The 22,056-nt window shown below is 41.2% G+C and overlaps 1 protein-coding gene across 1 annotated transcript in view; it reads left to right on the plus strand.

The window, feature by feature from the left end:
* The window catches only part of Sorcs3 (sortilin related VPS10 domain containing receptor 3), a 578,947-nt gene that overhangs the window by 469,733 nt on the left and 87,158 nt on the right, over nucleotides 1-22,056 (plus strand). Inside the window, exons 9-13 of the mRNA XM_015494901.2 lie at nucleotides 2,148-2,327; nucleotides 10,583-10,729; nucleotides 12,267-12,369; nucleotides 17,850-17,926; nucleotides 20,882-20,973. Of these exons, the coding sequence (XP_015350387.1) occupies nucleotides 2,148-2,327; nucleotides 10,583-10,729; nucleotides 12,267-12,369; nucleotides 17,850-17,926; nucleotides 20,882-20,973 (599 nt within the window). The remainder of the gene's footprint in view (nucleotides 1-2,147; nucleotides 2,328-10,582; nucleotides 10,730-12,266; nucleotides 12,370-17,849; nucleotides 17,927-20,881; nucleotides 20,974-22,056) is intronic.

Raw genomic sequence — 22,056 nt, forward strand, 5'->3', positions numbered from 1 at the left:
TTTCCTGCAGCTGCTCTTTCCCCCCCTACTGGGTTCTTGGGTATTCATTCCATACCAACACAAAACAATTCCATCACATGGTTTTTAAGAGGAAGATTCTTTCTATTTTCAAGCAGCTCAGCAAGAACCTATAATTCTACAAAATACGTAAGCACAAATGAGAAAGTGAGGTTTTAGTCAAGGTGACCCAGAGGGTTCAAGGCCAGGAAGTTTGGGACAAAAGATCTCCAAAAAAGATCCAGAATTTCTTTTCCTACTCTTCCCATCTCCCAGTAGTCCAAATCAAATGGACTTGTTCATCTTGAAGGACCTGTCCGTGGTGCTAATGTTGAAGATACTGCTGCCACTTTTTACTTGAACAGTTTTGGGGATAGGTTGGTCACATAAGGAAAAATTAGACCCACTCTGATTATTATTGTCATCTCCAATTGTTCAAGATCCTATTGTGAGCACATTCCACCACAGGTACAAGGATGATTCTCCCTCTGCTATTACATTTTGACAACACAATTGTAGATTGATTGATAAATTTTGGGGGATTTTGTTTTGTTTTTGTTTTCCAGTACTGGAAATTTAACCTAGGAGCACTCTACAACTGGACCCCTAGTACTTTGTTAATTTTTTAAAATTTTTGAGAACAGGATCTTGCTTAAGTTGCCAAGTCTGGCCTTGAAATCCTCCTACTTCAACCACCCAAATACCTGGGATTGCAGACATGTAACACTGTACCCAGCTATGTGTACATGCATAAAGAACAGCTATTTTAACAGATTTTTCCATGCCATCATGTCTTCCTGACAATATGAATTCCCTTGATAAGGTCTTGAACTTGTGGTAATCTTGGTATCGTGTCTAAACATATATGCAAACTGAATTTTGTAAATTATTTTGAATTGTGATTTTAGAAATTATCCATACTAAAGAATTATAAACTAAAGTGACTTCAGGGACCAGGAAATTAATGACAGTATGTCAGTGGTAGCTCTTAAGAATGTGGAGGTGTGCAGGACTGAGGTTCAAAGATGCCAACTTCATCTAATGGCCAGAAATTCAGATATTTAATACAGGATATGGCCAAAATGAGCATTTATGGTCATTGTTCACTTCACCAATCATCAGTTTGAAAACCCTGATTTGAGGCTACCTATGCAGTGTTTAGAATCCAATCCCCAGCTTAGAATCAAACCTCAGGATTTAAGAACCTAGTTGTGTACTTTAGTAGCTATGTAAACTACAGCAAATTGTTGAACCCCATTGTGCCTTAGTTTACTCTTCAGTAAAATGGAAATAGTCCTACTACCTCCATCACAGAATAACTTTGATTTTCAATTTTAAAAATATATTTAGACAACTTAAAATAGTGACCAAGTACTGAGTGTTTTTCTTGGTATTCTACATTTTTTCAATATTTAGTAGAGAAAATGAAATACAGGGAGACTGACACATTCAACAATAATATAACTGACATAACAGAGCTTCTATTAGGATCCAGAGCACTAAATTCTAGGTTGAGCGTTCTTTTTTATCTACTGGTGATTTTCAAATATAATTCTGCTTTATTAGAAGGAGATCTTCTCTTATACTTTACTTTTTAAAAACTGCACAAAACTCCTGTATGTGTAACGGATTCTAGTGATGGTTTCTATGGTTAAAGCAGAATTGAAGGCCTAGAGCCTGCATTGGCTATGCCCTGCAAGTCACTCTTCTGGATGCTATAGATTCTAGAGAAAAGTATGTGAGCCACTATACTACAAAATTTAAAAACATATGTGAAGGACAATTGATAGGATAGGTCCTGCTTCTTTGCATGTGTGAGCTTCTTCTTGTAAGCTGCACAACTCCCTGTTAGCATTAACACTAACTTTCAGATTTAAAAAAAAAAAAAAAATGAAAGTAGGTGAATTCCTCAAAGCCATGGAGAATGATACCAACCAAAGCCCCTTACACCTATCTTGCTGTCACTAAGTAAGGAACAGAAATCATGAAGTATGTAATTTATTGCCTTGGTCCAACATAGAATTGGTTAACATTGCCTATAACTCAAGCTTTTTCTCAACCATTTCGTAAGTCATGGTAATTACTGGAGTTCCCACTGGGCAGAGAGAGATGGAGATCTACTGCTTTACAGGCTTTCCATCTTCTTACAGGACATGCACATCATCAGTACAGATGAGAACCAAGTGTTTGCAGCCGTCCAAGAGTGGAACCAGAATGACACCTACAACCTCTACATCTCAGACACACGTGGGATCTACTTTACCCTGGCTATGGAGAACATTAAAAGCAGCCGGGGTCTAATGGGAAACATCATTATTGAATTGTATGAGGTATGTGGCCAAAATTGCCCCTCCCGTGGCCTGACTTCTCTTTTTCATGAATCTCAGTGGTATAAAAGCAAGTATTAGGGTCCTGGGTTGAGATCTCAGTGTGTCAATTAGCAGTTGTGACTTGGGGAAAGGGATATATCTTGACTCCAGGAAAATAGAGATAAATTTACCCAATGAAATTATAGGGAGATGAGAGATAGTGTATATAATGCATTTAGTGTGGTGGCTGCCTCAGTAGAATTCACATTCTTGTATGTATTAGCCTGATTACAAGCCAGAAATGAAGGTACATGGCTCAAGTAATCTCTTAAGTAGCTTTTTAAACTCTAGTTTTTCTTATTATTCCTAGGTAGAAAGAGTAGTACTGGTTAGTTATTGCTTAAGGTATCTGGAAAAATCATGTTTATAAAATGTTTTATATGAAATGAAAAAGCAATTATCACTCATAACAGTGAGGTTTTTATTAAGATGCCACCAGATGCTTACATCTATGCAGGGTGAAGAATTGGCCTTGACATGAGTATGGCGCTCATGATGCAGGTTTTCTTTTTAAATGTGGTCACCAGATAAGAAATAATTTCCAAAGGAAACCAAGTGACTCCATATAGGAACCAGAGAATAAACTAATTTCAGTGACTCTAAAGATGTGATGCTTTTTTATACCTCTAGTGACAGTGTGTAACCATGGACAGTCCTGGTGACAGTGAAGAGATGACTGAGCACATGGATATGTGATGGATTGATTTAAGCAAGGAAAGTGTGTCTTACTATCCAACATTAACCAGTGGCTGGTAGTGAAGCCCATACAGGTTGTGATGATCAAGATTATTTATTCATGGAAAGATAAATTATTTATTCTGGATGGTGACCCCTGATGCCCCGGGTGAGATGTTCCCTTGTGTATTTTCCTCTTTGTGGAGTGGTAGTGGCTTTTAGAACAGAGAAGCCATACATGGGCTTCTGATTTAGAGTGGTCTCCTCTGAGGCATCCTTACAGTGATATCAAAGTAGACTACTCAATTACTGAGAGGGGTAGAAACAACAAAGACATGGGGAACATAGAAGTACCTGCCTTTTACAAAGAAGAATAGATGTCATTAGGTAGAAAGCAAAATCAGTAGAAATACCCCATGTCTCTATAGTATAACTGACAAGTGCTGAAATGATTCTCTTAACAAAGTCTCAGTTGGGGAAATGTTCCAGATTTCTTCCCAGAGTTGAGAAGTCTGGCATAGATAATTAAGGGGTGTGAATAACTCTGGTGACTTGCATTCCCATGCTCATAATCAAACAGGAGGCAGAAATACACCTTTGTTAGTGGCAGTAAGTCATGTTTGGATGCCTGTTGCCAAAATAAGGCCATTCAAGTACTATTTGCATATGTAGACCTATAGAGATAAGGTGATTGATTATTCATGCCTCTGTGGTCAGACCCAAAGAGGAGAGAGTAAGTGCTGTAGGTGAACTTCCAGTCCAGAAATCAAGGATTCCTTGTATCTCTGGCCTCCTTGACACATCGGGTGAGTTTGCCGCTGTGTTGTTTCTTTCATAAGAAAGAGAGCTGGCAACTCCAGGTCATTTAGAACCTTGAGACACTGCGACCTGAATTGCAACATGAATCAATATAAAGAATGTGCCAGATACATGTAATTTTTTTTCTTCCTGCTGAAGTCAGTCTTGTGTTTTCAGTCTTGCTTGGGAGGAAAAAAAATGTAAGGTATGTATGGTATCATTGCATTATAGAGAAGCAAGGGCAACTTCTTTAAAGCCCGCTCTGTGAGCCTATCTCCATTCTAATTTACCAGAGTTGTTTGTGCACAAACATTGTGTTTAAGCCCACAGGTAGTCTGTAGAGATCTCTGGTTCTTGTTGTCTGGGAGCTTATAACCTAGCTTGTTGAGTTTAAGAGGTCAATATCACTGTTGCTTTTTTTACCCACCCAAAGCTGTAACCAATTGAGACAGAGAGAAAGAGTGAGACAAATGGATATCAAACACAACTTTATCACTTTAATAATTACATAAGAGAAAGTAGGGTGCTAATCCTATGATTTGGAGATGGATTAATCCATTTAGTCATAGGCAGACATGATTAATCAAACATTCTCCTTTAGAAGCTTTTTCCTCTAAAAACACAATATTGAGGTATAAGAACATGTGATTTATTCAGGAGGAACACAAAACAGGGGAGATGGGAATAAGCTGTACATGCTCAGCTCTTTTTCTCAAAGTTCCTGATCTTATTATCAGTCCTTTTGCACTGGGATGGAAGAAGTGAAAAATGAGAGTCATCCCAAATATTAAGAATGGCATGAACCAAGGACTAAGCAGATGGTGTAGATTTTGGAGGAAGTAAGCTAGCCAGTCTAATGATATAACATGGATGCTTTTCAGGGACAAGAATGAGGACTGGATAAGTAGCTAGGTTTCAGATTCTAGAAGGCATTTAATAAAGTAACTAAATTGCAAGCTGACATCATCTAGACCATGACATATTGAAGATGTTTAGTGAGTGATACTGTTTTGCACCTGGACACATATACATTCTGTGGTTTGGAGAGAGAGCTCAGTTTAATTGGTCTCTAGGGGTCATTAGAATTTATCCTTCTTAACTGGAGATTCTCATACAAATTGAGATTATGTGCCAGATGGCCAATTAGCAAAGAGACTCCAATTATTCTGGACTCCAAGTGCTTTTGAGTAACATAACTGGGAAAATTCATTAAGTTTTCACATGCCACTCAGCTGAGTTCACACACTTTCACAGGACATTTTGTTTGGTGATGGGAGGACTGTTGTGTGAGACACAAAATCTACTGGAAACAGATATGTGATCCTGTGAGGGTAGTGATCACACTCCAACTGGCATTAGAAGTTCAATTCTACCATGTTGCATGATCACAAAAGAGAAAAATTAACTCTAACTTAAGGAATGGGGGAACCTTAAAGATGAGCTGCTTAGATAACTCACTGCTGGAGGTGGGGAAAAGAGAACAGAGTCAGATGAGTAGAGGCCTGTGCTCACAGAATGCTGAGTGGCAGAGACGAAGATTATGAAGGTACTGCAGAAGAACTTGACGGGAGAGTCGGGCATTCATTCTGTGGGTTAGTGTTTCTCTCTCCTCACCCACCTTTGCATACCTAGGAAATAATTTTTGCATGTGTAATGTCATCCAGAGTCCTGGGATAATTTATAACTTCATAATGTAATATGACATTATACCAATTTCCCTTGTCTGAAAGTTCAGGGACCCCTAGGTAATAGTCAGCTGTCTGTGGCTTGGGTTGATTTTGACCACTTCAGGCTGCTGGTGTATCTGACCATTTCCACATCTTCTCAAGCCTCTTACTGACAATGGAAAGGAGACAAAGAAAGCTAGAACTTACTCAGGAATTCAACTTGCAAGCCTCAGCTCTGACAGTCCTTGGAGAGCGAAGTAGATCAACCCTACTGAATTCCCCCAAATCTTATAAGGCTGAGACAATTTCTGTCTCTAATCTATTGGAGAATTCTCCTGCTGTAGAGAGATTCTCTGGCTTGTTCATTGTCTAATCCCTACTTCAAAGTACAATATTGTCATGGCTGTAATTACATAATTAGGAGAGAAAATAGCACTAGAAGGCCAAATAATAATTGATCTCTTCTTAAGGTGTCAGAAGCCTGCTCCTTCAAAACAAGGCTGGTGTTGACAGTGAAAATAGTCTATTGTGTGTGCTTACCATTATTCTTATGACAGTTTTTTTTTCATACAGAACTCTTGTGGGTTTTCTTTCCACATCTCTGACAATAAACTACATTTCTTTTTCGTTACCTTGCACTAATAAATCAAGAAACAGATATTCTTTTCAACACCCACAGTTATTCTATAGAAACATGCTCTGAGGTGCAGGTCTGATGAATTTTCTTCAGTGCTCTCCTGGATATTAAGCATTCCAGTTGTAACTTCTTACAGGAACAACAGCTTAGCAACAATGCATTCGACCAGCACTGTCAAATATCAAAAATATGTAACGTGAGCTACATGTATACTGATACATTTTTGCTACACTCATTTTAAAAAGTAAAGAACAGACAAAATTAATTATGACAATATTTTTATTTAAATGATATATGTAAAATATTATCATTTTAGTATGTGCTCAATATGAAAAGTAACTAATAAGATATTTTATATTTTTCCTATATGAAGTCTGCAGAATCCTGGATATATATTACATTTCCCACACATTTGCACTCATATGCAAAATTTTAAACTGAAATACTTGATCAGTAGTTACATTTCATAAAATCTCCAGTGTGAAAAAAGGAAATTCACATGTCATGTACTTCCAACAAAATTGAATTTCAGTTCTTAAATTTAAGTTTGTATTGGTTAAAATTAAATAAAATTAAAAATCAGTTTCTTCATCTCACTAGTCATATTTCATGTAGCTACATGTTGCCATCCAAGTGGTTACCATCTTGGATTGGATAGAACAAAATAACTTAAGTACTATTTCTTATTATCTCTCACATTATTTCTGTATGAAAAGCATAATTTCCCTTTGTGCCTATAAAGTCATAGGAGTCAGTAACATGACTCAGATGACATGGTTAATGAACTGTGCTTTTATATTTGAAATAACCCATGTGCAGTAAGACTTACCCTTTTGGGCATATGGTTCTAATTTTGATAGGTACATACAGTTGTGTGTTACCACCACAATTGAGACAGAAGAGCTCAGTTCCTCAGAATATTCCCTCTTACAGCCCTTTTGTAGTCACCCCCTATCCCACTCATTATCATGACAGCATCCACCTGACTTCTCCTTGCCTTTTCACTGGTTTATATAAATAGAATTATTTAATAGGTAATCTTTGAGGTCTGACTTTCATCCACTTAGAAGACCTGTCCACCTTGTTGAACATATCAATAGATACTCTTTTTTTGTGGCTGAGTACTCTTCTATTGCATGAGTATTTATTATTCACCAGTTGGAAGAAACATTTACAGTTTTGTGTGATTATGAAAAAAATGTCGGCAAACATTCACATGAACATAAATTTTTATTTCGCATGGATGAATATCTAGGAGTAAGATTTCTGGGTTGAACATCAGGATATGTTTTTCAGAAGCCATCAAAATGTTTCCATGGTGGAAATTCTATTTTGCACCCTCACAGCAAGGTGTGTGTGGCAATTGCTTCACATCTTCAATAACGTGCCTTGCTATCCACTTTGGAGAGTATGTTTGTGCATGTGTGTGTTGAACCATTCTGATGAGGACCTAGTGATACTTCATTATGGGCTTAGTGTGGATCTCTCTAGTGACTGTGTTGACCCCTCTATACTTGGATGGATAAAATGAAACTCTCTGGCCTCAGTGTTCTGGTCTCTGCTCATCTTATTGACGTTTCCTTGCTTTCTCTGTCCTTAGTGTCTTCCCTCCACCCTCTGCTTTATCATGACCTTCAGTGATCCTTCTTGGGCCAGATGGACAGCTGCTTTATAAGCTCCACAGGGACTTTTTTCCTGAACTGACCTTCATCAGACCCTCACCACAGGTCCGACTCTAGGGACAGCCTAAGGCAGATTATGGTAATTGCTTTTCTCAGCAGAACCTTGGCTTCTTTGTCCTGAGGTCTCAAGAATGTGACCAACAGATGACCATGCCACCTGGACACAGTGCTCTGCCAAGCGGCCTGCTGTCGGTTTCCCTCTGCACCTCAAATTGCTTCCCAAGGGAAAAATGGGCCACTCAGACCTGATACCTTGTACCTTCTTTTTGAGTATCATTGAAAGCTAGTACCCCTTTCCCTAGACTGCTTGGAACTATCAGCAGCAGTCACTGTTCAAGTTCAGGCAAGGACAAAAGTGTGTTTAAAGTTTATTAAATGTTAATTACTTCCTTGGATGAAGAGGACTAAAAATGTGTGTTTCTCTCTCTTTTCCTTACATCTTGGGTAGTGAGGCTAAGCCATACTCTGTGGTACCCTTATGTCAGAAACACGTGTCCATACATGTGCACATAAATGGACACTCATGACCATGAGTCTACTAGGTTGCAACCCAAGCATATTTCTAAATTGCATTACAATGAAAAAGTGAAAGCCCTTGGCCTGGAATACACAAAATCAAAGTGCCCTCTCAACTTACAGTCCATTTGTATAAGACATGGAGCCAAGAAGCGATTTAGTAATAATGCAAGGGCTCTGAACTGTCCAAATACAAATGGGAAGTGTTCTGATTCTTTCAGAGAGGAGGGAGGTGGCTGTGGCATTATGTACAAGTGCAGAAGAAATGCCTTCAGAGCTACCATGAATTCCATGGAATCTCTTCTCTTCATCTTTTTAGAACCCCCTTTTCCTGATTTTTCCATCACAAAGTTTCTGTGGGATGCACAGAAAATGTTCTTCTGAGTAGCAGAACTCTCAGTGGGAAAATCGGTTAATGACCATTCCATTTGCTGAACCTGCTCATCTGAAAGTACATATTCCTGCTCTAATGTACCCAGCAAGGAAGCAGGGGTCAGGTGACAGGAGCCTCTCAGGAATACTGGTCATGGGCCCAGAAATCGGAGGCTGACCTGCATATTTTTCTCCTAGGAAGTAAATTGGAAGACCCTAGGTATATGTTGGGGGTGTTCCAATTGATTTAGGAGAGAGGGTTCACTGGTGGTCCCTCAACAAAGGCACCAGCTCTGTGGCCAAAGAGAACACCAGAAAAAGGGATTCCATCTGGCAGAAGAGAAACCCACATTCCATTCTCTGTGAGAAATAATTGGCAATCATGCTGAACCAATACCCATGTCCAATACCACTGTACTTGATCTTAAAAACTGAGACTAATGGGGGTCTTTAAAGGGGTCTCTAGGTGAGCAGCTTTCCTAAAATGGCACTGACTCTGGGCAGGGTGAATCTGGTCAATGGCCCCTCCCTGGCTCGGGCTTCTCTCCTTGCCCACCCCTCTGTTCAAGGTAGGAATCTAATCAATTTTATTGCTGGCCATTTCTCAAATTCCCCAAGCAATGTCCTTCCCTGATAATTCCATTCTATGACATTCTCTGTCCATTTGTTTTATTATTTTGTGTGTCTTATTTTGTTTATTTTATTTGGGCTGACATTCTCCTTCAAGGCCGGTCAGGTTACTACAAAAACAAATGAACAACAGCAACACAAATATTTCTTGTTTCGTCAACTAAAGTTTGTCATGTAGTATAGGGAGGAAACCTCCTGTGAAGCTTTTCCCATTGATATTCTTCCAGAGAGACAAAGAACCCCAATTAGCCATCCTCAAAGTATAAGGGATAAATGGAACTGAAATTTTGATGGACCTCAGTATTTTCCAGCAAACTTGCCGTTCGACCTCTTGTTTACATGTATTTATACTATTGGAATTACCTTTTGACCTTTGAAAATGCTGAGACTTACACATAAGGTAACAGGAATTTTTCTTGGGTTCAGAACATTATTATTCTAAATATTTGCTCTTATCTAGCACATCAAATAGAAGGAGTAGAGTTTTGGTTAGCCTAGAACCCTTCTGGTGTGACACATCTCCTTTATTACTTCAGCCACTTGCCTTGCACTGATGCTCTTTTCCCTTCAAAATATCAAGGTCAGGCTAATTCCAACACATCAGGAACTCTGGCAAGAGTGCTCTCCATTATCTATCTCGTGGAGCCTTTGCCAGCCAACTAGGGAAAGGAAGAGGAAACCAGGGTTATTCCACCAATTTAAAAATGACCATTGCTTGAGACCCAAAGATGGTATGTGAGTTGTCCAAAGTCACAGGGGGAGCTAGTGGCATGGACAGAAATCAATACCAATACCAAAAGCGTCTACCTTACTACTAATTGGGATTCCTGGACTTCTGCATTAAGAATTGTCCTTTGATGCCTTAAAAATTCATCTGTAAGTCCCACTTGAGCTGAAGCATGTGTTCTCTGGAAGATGCAACTCTTCTCTTGTTACCAGGGACTGTTAAAAGTTAATGAAAGGTAAGGTCCTATGGAACAAAGTATGGAGCAACATAAAATGGGGAAAGCAACTGAGTAAGTAGGGGATAGAGCATCTGAGGAAGGAGTGTAGATGCAAAGATGAACTTCAACTTCTTTCAGAGACCACAGGGCCTATAACATTTCTCACCAGGTTCTTCCTCCTCTCTTCTGTATCCCTAACACTCCATAAAGAGTGCTGGGGCCTCATGCAGGGCTTCTTCAAGAGTACAGGCATTTTAGCCCAACACAGTTCTCCATCTCTCACCTTTTTTCCTAGGTAGCAGGTATCAAAGGGATATTCCTGGCAAATAAGAAGGTGGATGACCAGGTGAAGACTTACATCACTTACAACAAAGGCAGAGATTGGCGCCTACTGCAAGCTCCAGATGTGGACCTGAGAGGAAGCCCAGTGCACTGCTTGCTGGTCAGTCATCCCTGGGCAGGCCAGTTTCCTGTGGAACCTGTGTCGAGGGCTTTCTTCCATGAAGGTGTCTTGGGAGCTTGGCTGGTATTGAGCATCAGTGTCCTACAACTCTCAGGAATTGTTCCCTTAGGCTCAGACGGCCACACCACTTGGGTGGAAGCCTCAGTTGAATTGTACATTCTATTACTGAGAATCCACGTGTGCTCCAGCTCATAGTAAAATAAAGAAACAAGTTCCAGGCAGTAGAACTAACACACCTGTTAACCAGTACAATATAAGATGCAGGTTAGTAAGTGCTCATAGATGTCAAGATAAGCAAAAGTTGCCTTTGAAGCAAGGAAAAGTGAGATTGGTATGTCTTCGTGGGATAGCAGTTAACCCATCGGCTTTCCCAGCTACCTTCTGTAAGGAACACTGAGTAGGCACCATGGAGGACATCTCTGCTTCTAGGTGCTGCCATCCCGGGTGGCAAGGAAGACAGTTAACTTTCAATAACACTTGTGACCTTCAATGCCCTCTTAATGGGGACCTGTACCAGAAATTATTCCAAGTTCTGAGAAGTGATTTTTTTTGTTCCGAGCAGAGAGTTGACTTTCACCACGTACTAAGAAAGGTTTATTAACCATTTGTCATAGTCTTTATTGTGTTAAAAACTGAGTCTAGAATGGAAGATAGGACAGATAGGGTCCTGATCCTTTTATAGTTTCCAGTCTAATGTTTTTGGCTTTTTTTGCTCTGCTTTGCTTTGAGTAGCAGGAAGGTCAGAGACAAATGGCTGCCCAACTCTGAGAACAGATCACAGCATGTTTTTTCCCCTCACATCTTACCTATAGCTTCACTTTATTTTTTTTTAATTTCATTTCTTTAACTTCATTGTCTTATTTGTAGTTATTTGTATAGGATATATCTCTATAAATTTCCATGTCCTTTTAAAAATGCCCCCATGGGGATACATAAGTAAATAAATGGAGAATATAAATATATATGAGTTTCATATAATAGCACCAAATATTTTAAATGAAATTCAAGTAAAATTATGACAGGAACAAAAATAAATAAGACAGAAACAAAGACAGTCCAGTTGAAGGACAAGGATAGAGGGCCTGGATTCACTTAGGTTCTCCACTTCACTGCTTGCTCCTGGTGGCCCCTTAGAGCTCTAAGAATCAGAGTTCCATGGTCAAAATCAGACACGGGAGGTCACTGTCATCCTGTGGGAAGGGAAGGGATGGGGAGGTAGGCTTCCTAAAGTGACCCATGAGCTGGACCTTGATGGATGGGTGACATATCAGTGAGGAAGAAAGGAGAATGTGTGGGACTGTGGGTGGGCACAGAGGTGGGAAGGGACTGTGAAAGGGCTCAAGGCAGCTGTAATGTGAAATGCTGACCTTGGCAGTGAGACATGACTCCCGCCCAAAACTAAGCATGGGGCTCATCATTCACTACCTTTCCATTTCTGGAGGCCACATCTCTGCAGGGGAGTGTGTAGGCCAGGAGTCCCTGGATGAAGCTCTCTTCTTCTTCTTCTTCATTTCAGCCCTTCTGTTCCCTACACCTGCACTTGCAGCTCTCAGAGAATCCATATTCCTCAGGCAGAATCTCAAGTAAGGAGACAGCCCCAGGACTGGTGGTGGCCACAGGTAAGGAAAACATTCCCTGTGCTTTTTCCTCACCACAGGCTTTTGGAATAAGTTTGCCGTCTATTGTTGGATCATGGACACATTTGGGCATTAGATGAAAGCTATTGGAACCCTCCCCAGAAAATATGCAGGATTCTTGGATCCTCAAAGCGCATCTTAAGAGTCTAGGGTGCAAAGACCGGGCTCTATTGCTTTGGGCCTGAAGGGAAGCAGAACATTAGGAAGAAAAGTGTGGTGGGGAAAAGCTGCTCAGCTCAATGGATTAATCCACTGATGTGGGCAGAATCCTCATGATACAATTCCTTCCCCAAATCCTCTCCTCTGAACATTGCTATATTGGGAATGAAACCTCAATACACAAAGCTCTGGTAGATATTTCAGATCCAAACCATAACACCTGAGATGTTGGGAGGGATATAACACTGCTGACAAGATTCTGTTGGAAAGCCAGAGCTGAATCATTGTATTTTGTGACTTCTAGGTTAATGCATCCTCTCCCAGTAACAGAGCCGTCCCCTGTGTTTAGCAAGAGGCCAAAATTCCTGTTAAAGAGACTGGTCAGAAAGGTTGTTTATAAAAGGGAATTCTCACTTTAAGAAAACATGATGTATGAACTTCCGAGCTCTCCAAATAAAAGTTGGGGCAGTTTTCTCTTTACAAGGAGGATACTTTACAAAGGGTTTCACCCCAGAGCTGTTTTTAATCAGGAGGTCTCTGGTGCATGTAAAGGTTTATTTACACATGATTAAACACTTGGCTGAGAGCCTGGGGGAAAGGGCAGAAAACCTTGAAGTTGTGTTGTTGGAACTACTGTCCACTGAGCATCAATCAGAAATGAAGATAAAGCAACTCTGAAATGAAAACGAAAGTCTCCAGGGAGTGTGCTGATTAGTATGCATTTGATTTGCATACACCTTTTCAGGAATACATTGATGGCATAATGCAAGTTAGGTTTCTAATCTTGGAAGGTAGAGCTCTGGTGTCAAGCAGCTTTTTTCCTAATGAAAGCAGGTGAATTCACAGTGACTTTCTGAGGAGGTAGGTACATTCTGTTTTCTCTCATCAGCCCAAAGTTCTGGCCTCTGGATTTCCTGCAATACTAGATCTGGCTGCTTTCTCTAAGCCTCCACCTGAGTCAACTTTGAATACCACCACTTTAATCACACTGACAGCTTAGGGTAGCCTGCTGGCTTCTCAATCAGGTCCTTTCAACTAGATATAGACAGGATTCACTGCTGGCCTTAGGAGCCTGGGACAGTGAGAGATGAAGGCAGGCTCTGTTGTTGTGTTCCTGACTTGAGGAATGATCCCCGCACTCCATAACCCATGTGAATTGGTCCTTCTAACTCAGGAGCTGCTACTCCTGCCTCTCCTCAAGGGCTGCAGGAGTCCCAGAGCTGAAGTAGAAGCATCACTGGAAAACAGCAATCAGTAACAAAAGTTAATATTATTTGAATGCTTATGAGGTAGCCAGGCATTGTTCAATATGTTGTAACCACTCTGAACTTCAGTGTTTTCATTGGCAAAGTGAGAATAATAGTACTGACATGATAGAAATGCAGGATTAAATGAAGCGACGAGTTTCAAATGCTGAGGACTGTGCTCAGCACATACGGAATGCTCGGTACATGCTACCTGTCATTGGCATTAGTATTATAGAAGCTAAGGCTGTTCTTCTCACATTCAGAAGAATACAATTTGTTCATCCCCTTCAATAGAATCCATAAATAATATGCACACATTATGCATAAAATGAAACTCAGGAACCCTGTCGCCCTTCTTTCTAAGCTTAGCTCTGACACTTACTGGGCTTGTGAAGTTGGCATAGGTTTTAACATCTGAGCTTCGTTTCCCTCATCTGTAAAACAGGGATATTTTCTATCTTGCAAGGGCGTTGTGAGGATTAGAGATGGGATAGCGTGTCAACAGGACTGGACAGAGTGCTCAGAGCTTATTGAGGTGGGGTTAGTTCTAGCTGTTATTATCTGCGAACTGTATAGCTTCTAAATTGGTCTGTTAATTCTTGTGAATTAACTAACATGCAGACATTAAAGATTTGTTCCTGAACATTTTTTTGTCCTTATACATCAAAATTGATGAATTCCTTTTCCCTCTCCCATGTAACTTCTGAGGCTTTCTGCCAGCCCTGGTGTAGTAGTCACCATTTCATCTGTGACAAATACCTAAGAAAAATAATTTAAAGAAGGAAGGGTTTATTGAGGCTCATGGTTTCAGAGGTTTCAGTTCATGGTTGGCTGGCTCCAACCATTGCTTTGGGCCTGAGGTGAGCGGAACATCATGACAGAGGGGTGTGGCCAAGGAAAACTACTCAGCTCAATGGATTAATCCAATGATGAGGTCAGACCCTAGTGATGCAATCACTTTCCCAAATCCCCACCTTCCAACACTGCTATACTGGGAACCAAGCCTTCAATACAAGAGCCTTTGGGGGACATTCCAGATGCAAACCACACACTTGGGGTATTGGAAGGGTTATAGCACTGCTGACAAGATCCTGCTGGAAAGCTAGAGCTGAATCACTGGCACATGGCTCTTCGTGCTCAGCCTTTCCTCACCCTGCACACCTGGTCTCTCTGCAAGGTTTTGTGCCATCAGGAAAATAATTAGGACATCACTCAAGTATGCCTTCAGTGACCTGTAAGACCTTTCCTACATTCATTCCCCTACCTCCTTTCAGGGGCCCTTGGACCTCTCTCTTTCATTCTCCCTTCTCACTCCCATTTCCCATGTTGCCTTGAGAAATGGTCTCAGGGAGGCTGTGTGTATGAATGTGTGTCCTGGGCTTCATTTCTGGCTCTCAATGAGGACATCTCAGAAGGCAGATTGAATTCCAGGCTGGAGTTTGGCAACTAGGGTGGCCACTGTCCTGAGCACTACTTTCCAGCTAGTAGTAAAGACTTCACGTCCTCATGGTGCCCTACTGTGTACAAAGCACCTCCATGCCCTTAGGTGCACAGGGACCCTGTGATATAGAAAAGGCAGCCACAATTCTCGCCAGTTTATAGATGAAGAGACATAGGGCAGGTGGGGACAAGTTTTATGCCCAAGCCTACTCTCCTCCCTCTGACTGCAGGATAGTGCTTGATCCTGTAGCCATCTAGCCACACGTGCCTCTTCCACAGCTAACTTGTCTCTGCCCTGCTTCCTATAAACTCAGAGTGTCCTCACCTCATGTTACTCCCTTCCCTGGAGAATCTTCACCTACTGCGTCTCACTGTCCACCATATGTCCTTTCTCCAGTGGGCCCCAAGCTCCCTGTATGGGCAGGTTCTCATTCTGATATCAGTAGTGATAAGAAAGAAACCTCTCTAACTCCAGAAGTCTCCAGAGTATTCCCTCTCTCCCTCTCTCTAAGAAGCATAGAGGGGTATCACAGGGATGAGATAGGTGTAAAAGCAAGTTGTTTAATGATTCCAGAAAGGGCCATGGAACCCTTCTCATTTATCACCTGGGCTGTTGGTGAGAAAAGCTCGGTGACCTACACCCAATCCTCCTCCCTGTCTCCTGCCACACAACCCAAGTGGCTATAGCTCCCTCCTTCCAACCTTCCCCTTGGCTACTTTTGTTGGGCCTCCCCAGTTCCGTGTTATCCCATGAGGCTCATTATTCAAATCTTCCTTCTCGGACACCATCACCTAAGCTCTTCCTATCAGAGGTTGCCCACAGGGCCACAGAGCCACTGAACAAGTTCAAAGATCAAACTATCCAGGATACATCTTTTCTGTCCCTTCATCTGGGAACCAACTTTCTGGTCCCTGGGCTCACCAGCATATCTTTGAGGGTGCCCTTAGATTGACAGAACATATTTCCAAAAAGAGACCTCACTAGGAACCTGGGGTTCTTGCCACCAGGAAGCCTCCAAATTAGTCTAGTCAGACTTTGAAAGAGAAGCTGAAAATGTTAGCAGAACCAACTTCTGGGGAATCAGATCCTAAGAAGCCACTCCAGGGATGGCAGATATGTGGCTCTAGTGCAACTCTGCTGTTGCTGCACCCCACTGGCCTCTCTGAGGTCCTTGCTCAGTATTTCTAACGGATCACCACACTGTATTCTGTGGGAATCACATAGAGTTCCCAATCCTTTTGTTGTTGTTGTTTCTCTCCCAACAATTCCAGGAAGCCACCACCAAACTCTAGCTTACATGCTCTGTCCCAGCCCTCTTTACTTTTGCCATCTATATCTTCTTTACCTGTATTTGGAGAGTTGAATTCCAAATTCTAGACAGATCTCCCAAGAGCCTCTCCCCACTCTTCTCACTCCTACCGCCTGAGCCCTGAGCCCTGGGGTTATTTTTGGAACCCTGAGTGTCAAAACAAGTTGCCTAGCGGTGTGCTCCCTAAAGCTGACGGGAGCTTGACAAGCTGTAGCCTGGCTTTAATTTCTCATTTTGAAGCATTAAATGTCAGGAGCTCAATTAACATTTTCATTATTGCATTTTTATTGTGCTCTTATTTAGGCTACAGATGTGTGGGAGCTAACATTCTCTTCCTGCTATTTTTAAAGGAAAAAAATACCAGCCAATGTGATAAATTCTTACATGTTTAGGATACCTTTCTGATTTTCAATATGTCCCCAAGTGCACATCAACATGAGAACAGCATTCAATCATTTATTTAAATCATGCTTTTTTTTTTCCCCACAGTTTTTAAATGAGCACTAGCTACTAAGTTTGGAGTCTTGTTCTAGGATTTGAGATGAGGACTATCCACTGGGGAGACCAGGGCAAGACAGGCAGAGTAGAAAATATTGATTATTGTTTTTTCAATTAATATACAAGGTGATGGAACACAAGGGGAAGATAAAAATGGGCAGAGAGAAGAGATTATGGTGGGTAAAAGCAGTAAATGTGGTTCGTCCAGACATCTATAAAGGTGGATGCTAACTGATCCAGGGTCAAAGGCCATGCATGCTGAGTGTGGTCATCTTATTGTGGGAAATTTCTGATTTAGCTCATGTAGTCTACACCATTGGGTCACTCAACTGCCTGGCACCTAAGAGACATGCTGGAAATATACATACAAACACACATGTCCATAACACACACACACTCAAACATACCAGTTTTTCTTAGGATAAAATTATATCTGAGGGACCACTATGCCAGCTTCTCCATGCATATTTACTCTTGTTGCCATCTTCAGAGGACACCTGTCAAGAGCAATTTACAACAGCATTGGTGTGTGGAATAAATAATTCAAGAGACCCACCCTGATCAATTTTCAGTCTTGAGTCTCACCATTTAAAGATGAACTCCTGTCATACTATTTACTTTACCCCCCATATTGGGTTTTTCTTCCTGCTGGGTTTTTGATATGACATCAGGGAAGCCTGCACAAATCAACTGCAAGCGTCACTTAGGACAGCTTTACCCTCTGATACTCCCTCCTCCACTCCTGAGCACACTTCATCTGTAAACTGCCTGGCAATTTCAAATGATCTGAGATCTGCTTGTATTTCAGGCAACATTGGCCCAGAGCTCTCCTATACTGATATCGGTGTGTTCATCTCCTCTGACGGGGGCAACACATGGAGACAGGTAACTGGGATGATTCAGGAAGAGGGAAGAGGCCTGTAGGGTGAGTTCTACCAATATCACCCCTTCCTACTGATCCTCAGGTTTGTTTGACTTTGAGGTTGAAAAAAAAAATGAAGTCGCTCTTTAGTTTGGTCAATCTAGCTGGAAGTTTAGGGGGCAGTTGGAAGAGCTTTGGGCAGGGATTGGGAAGAACTAGCACTTTCCAGGCTGGTTCATTCTTTCCTTCTGCAGTATGTATGTAGTTGCCAGTGGATGCTAACCACTATGCTGGTTGTGGGGATACAACCAACAAAACTATTCCTCTCATTAATGTGCCAAGGGATCTTGGCAAGCAGGTCTCTTCACCTTTCTGCATCCATTTATTGTTGTTGTTGTTTTTTTATCTACAAAGTGAAAGATTAGCATATTAAAACTGACACAGTAGTGGAAGTCAGTGGTTGTTTAAGTATTGTGTAGACCCATCTCTCAGTAAATATAAGACAGAATAATAAATACACGACTACATGAAAAATTAATTCAGTTTTACAAACAGCAATACTGCCTAATAGAACTTTCAGCAGTGGAGGAAGTGTGCTGAATCTATGCTGTCTCGCATGGGTCCTGGGCACTTAGTCGTGGCTAGTGTGACAGAGGAGGTGACTTCTTTATTATTTTAAATAGTTCAAATGTGAGTAGTCTCATGGGGCTACAACACAGATTTATCCAATATCAAGTAGGCAGAAGCCTCAGTATTTGCAATTTCTTTCCTCAAAAAGCTGAAAATTAAATACAGGTAACAGGTTCACAACAAACTAATTATAGTCCAGGGTGATTGTGTTATTTTAGTGGCATTTATTGGCGTGCAAAGGAAAGGGGAAGTTTGATTCCATTGGGGAACTAGGACAGACTTCAGAAGGGAGATGATGTTTCACTCAGTCTTGGAGGTGAGAATGTTTCTACCTGGAGAAATAGAGGGAAGAACACTGAATATGTTGTGTTTTTTTTAAATTTTTTAAAAATATCTTTATTTTATTTGTTTATTTTTTATGTGGTGCTGAGGATAAAACCCAGGGCCTCGTATGTGCTAGGCAAGTGCTCTAACGCTGAGCCACAACCACAGCCCCATGGATATATTGTTAATAAAGGTGAAGGTCCCACCTTTGGTCTAGTTGAACAAGTTCCTATTTGGATGACCTAGCCAAGATTTTCATCACCATCACAAGTATCATCATCACCCCCATTGCCACCTCTGTCACTATAACCATCATTCACATCACCACACACCTAACAGGTGGAACAGCAGTCTTAAATAGCATAAGGCATACGGTGAAGGATAAATCAAGCTTCCCACTCAGAAGACCATGATCAGGTGAATGGGGAGCAGACCCACAAATAAGATCATGCCTTCAAAATATAAAATAATCTGTTGCAAGTACCAAAAGATGGTGGAAACTGGAATACAAACTCATTTGGAACTAAATTTCTAATAGAATTCTGTCTACCTCAAGAAATAGCTCACCTGGCCAGGTGACCACTGCAACATTCTTTCCCCGTGTTATCACTACTTTGGTTTCCTTTTCCCAAAGAGCCAATACTTCCACTTCACACTCTAGTGCTGGACAGAACAACAGTTATCAGTGGCCGGAATGAGAGTGTAGAGAGGAAAGTGTGAGGATAGCTTCTCCAACCTCTCCAGCACCTGGTCTCTTCCTACCTTCCTCATTCTCACGCTTCAATCCTGCATTGCTAGTATGTGGCTTATCACAGAGCCATCCTTTACGGTCTGGAGAGAAAAGCCTAGCATTGCTATGTCCGTATCAGAAATATCAGTGGATTTCCCTTGGCCCCTTCTGTGTTAGGAGTCACTGTTAGTAGGGATAGCTTTCTTTTTATTTAAATGTGAAACAGGAAATTATTAGGAAGCCGAGGGCTGAGATGCTGTTTACTTTCTCACAATAGTGTTCAGTGAGGCATATGTACAGGAAGCTCTGCTCCTCCTGCTCATTCCCCTGTTAAGTCTGCCTCTCCCTCCTTACCTGCTCCCAGCCCTCTTTACTTAACCACCCTCCTAGTCTCTCCATCCAGGCGGCAACAGGAACCATCAGGGGTAAAGTGCTCAAGGAAGTTCCTAAGCCAAATTCCTCTGGAAGTTCTAAAGTTGAGGCTGCAGAACTGTTTTTCCTTTCTGAGGCTGGAGTCATACATGGTGTAGGCATTGATTTATGTGGTGTTAGTTCTGAAGCACTCTTAGTTCAGAGCCTTGTATTGGAGATGGTGTTTAGAAAATCTCTGTGAGTAGATGGATGGATGGATCACTGAATGGGTGAATGAGTGAGTGGGTGGATGAACAGGTTATAGATAAATGAATCAAAGAATGATTTGTTTTAAGTCCCACAAAGTACTGAGTTCTAACGGATATGTAGCGTGGGGGGTTCACAGGACCCAAAGTTAGGTCTTCATCCAGCTTGTGGGACAGTCTAGGATGCAATGGCTATATCTAAGTACTCAGTTATCCTAGTGTCAAGGGAAATTGCCTTTGAAGTTTCTAGGTAAATTTGAATCACAGTGTGCAACACAGAACATGGACAAACTAGCAAACATCTGAATGAATGAAGAGAAAGAAAGAGCTGTGTAGTAACTGACTAAGATGAAAAGGTGGGGGAGTTCCTTTGAAGTCCTACTTTTCTCTGGGTTGTCTAGTTGAGCATGCCTCTTACTGTCTCACCTCCCTGCGGCCCCCTGGTTCATGCTACTGGAAGGGCCATTCAAGTGGCCCAGAGGTGAGTTTTTTGTTCTCTATGAGCCCAATTCCTCATCTATCCAATGGGAATAACACTTTCCAAGCTATGAGACAGGGAAGATGGAAGGCTCAGAATGGAGATGAAACAATGTATGTGAAAGAGTGTAAACTGTTCAGCACAATGCAAATGTAAGGTGTTGCTATGATTGTTGTTGTTGTTGTTGTTGTTGTTCCAGATCTTTGATGAAGAGTACAATGTCTGGTTCCTAGACTGGGGTGGCGCCCTCGTAGCCATGAAACACACACCTCTGCCAGTCAGGCATTTGTGGTAAGGACAGCTCCCTACCCTATTAATGAGCAGATTATTAGTAAGAGGTTGGGACAAGTTATTCTGCATGGTTTTGTACTCATTTATCCATTTCTTCATCCATATATTCATCAGTCCATCCATTGACCCTTTACTTCATCTAGCTTATAGGAGGAATAATAGGCCCAATAGTTGAGATGAGGAAGTGTGATGAATGGGATGGTTAGTAGGCATGGGTGGTTTCTTAAGGTGGAAAAGAACAGGAAGGACCTGCAAGTTTACCCTGCAAAAATTAGGAATCCAAAAATAAGAGATGGAAATTACTACCAAAGGATGGTTAGATTCATATAACAGATCCTGAGTTCAGTTTTAGGTAAGTTGATTTGTGGTATTCTATCAGAAATAACCATTAGTTGTCAGATGTATTCATCTGAAGATCAGGGGAGAGGTCTGGGATGACACACTAGATTTGTAGCCATTAAGAATTAGGAACTAGTTGAAGCCAGGGCTGTGGGATCAATGCTTCAGAGTGGGTATTGTGAGGAGGAACAAAGGATCCCTGTGGAGAACTGGTAAAAACCAATATTCAGAATGGAAGAAGAAACTATGCGATGGAGGAAAGAAAATAGCCAGAAAGATGGAAACCCGGGACCATGTTTTCTTGGATGCCAAAGGAAAGGGTGGTCATTAGCATCTGGTTCTAATCAGATCAGGTCAGTTATGCAGTGAAAACCAGTGTGGTAATACTAGATTATGTGATATTAGAAGTCAGGATCTTCATCAGAGTAGATTTAAAACAAAGGTGGAATTGGAAGTGAGATTGCCGTAGCTTTATAAGTGAATGAATGACTGAGTGATAGACAATGAAATGAAGAATAGACAGTATGTTCTTTTCAACAAAGTAAATTATGGAATGGAGCTGAGTAAGAATATATTATGATGGTGTTTGTAAGGATGATGAAGATTTGTTGATATTGTTTTGTTAATGTTTTTGTCAGGGATGAGCCTCTTGTGTGCTTATATCCTGAAGGAAAAGAATTTCAGTCTTCAGATTCATTGAAGTGATCACTTTCAAGAGCAAATATTTGGAGGTGGAGGGTGTGC

This window comes from Marmota marmota, unplaced genomic scaffold (assembly GCF_001458135.2).
Source record: "Marmota marmota marmota unplaced genomic scaffold, marMar, whole genome shotgun sequence".
Classification (NCBI taxonomy): domain Eukaryota; kingdom Metazoa; phylum Chordata; class Mammalia; order Rodentia; family Sciuridae; genus Marmota; species Marmota marmota.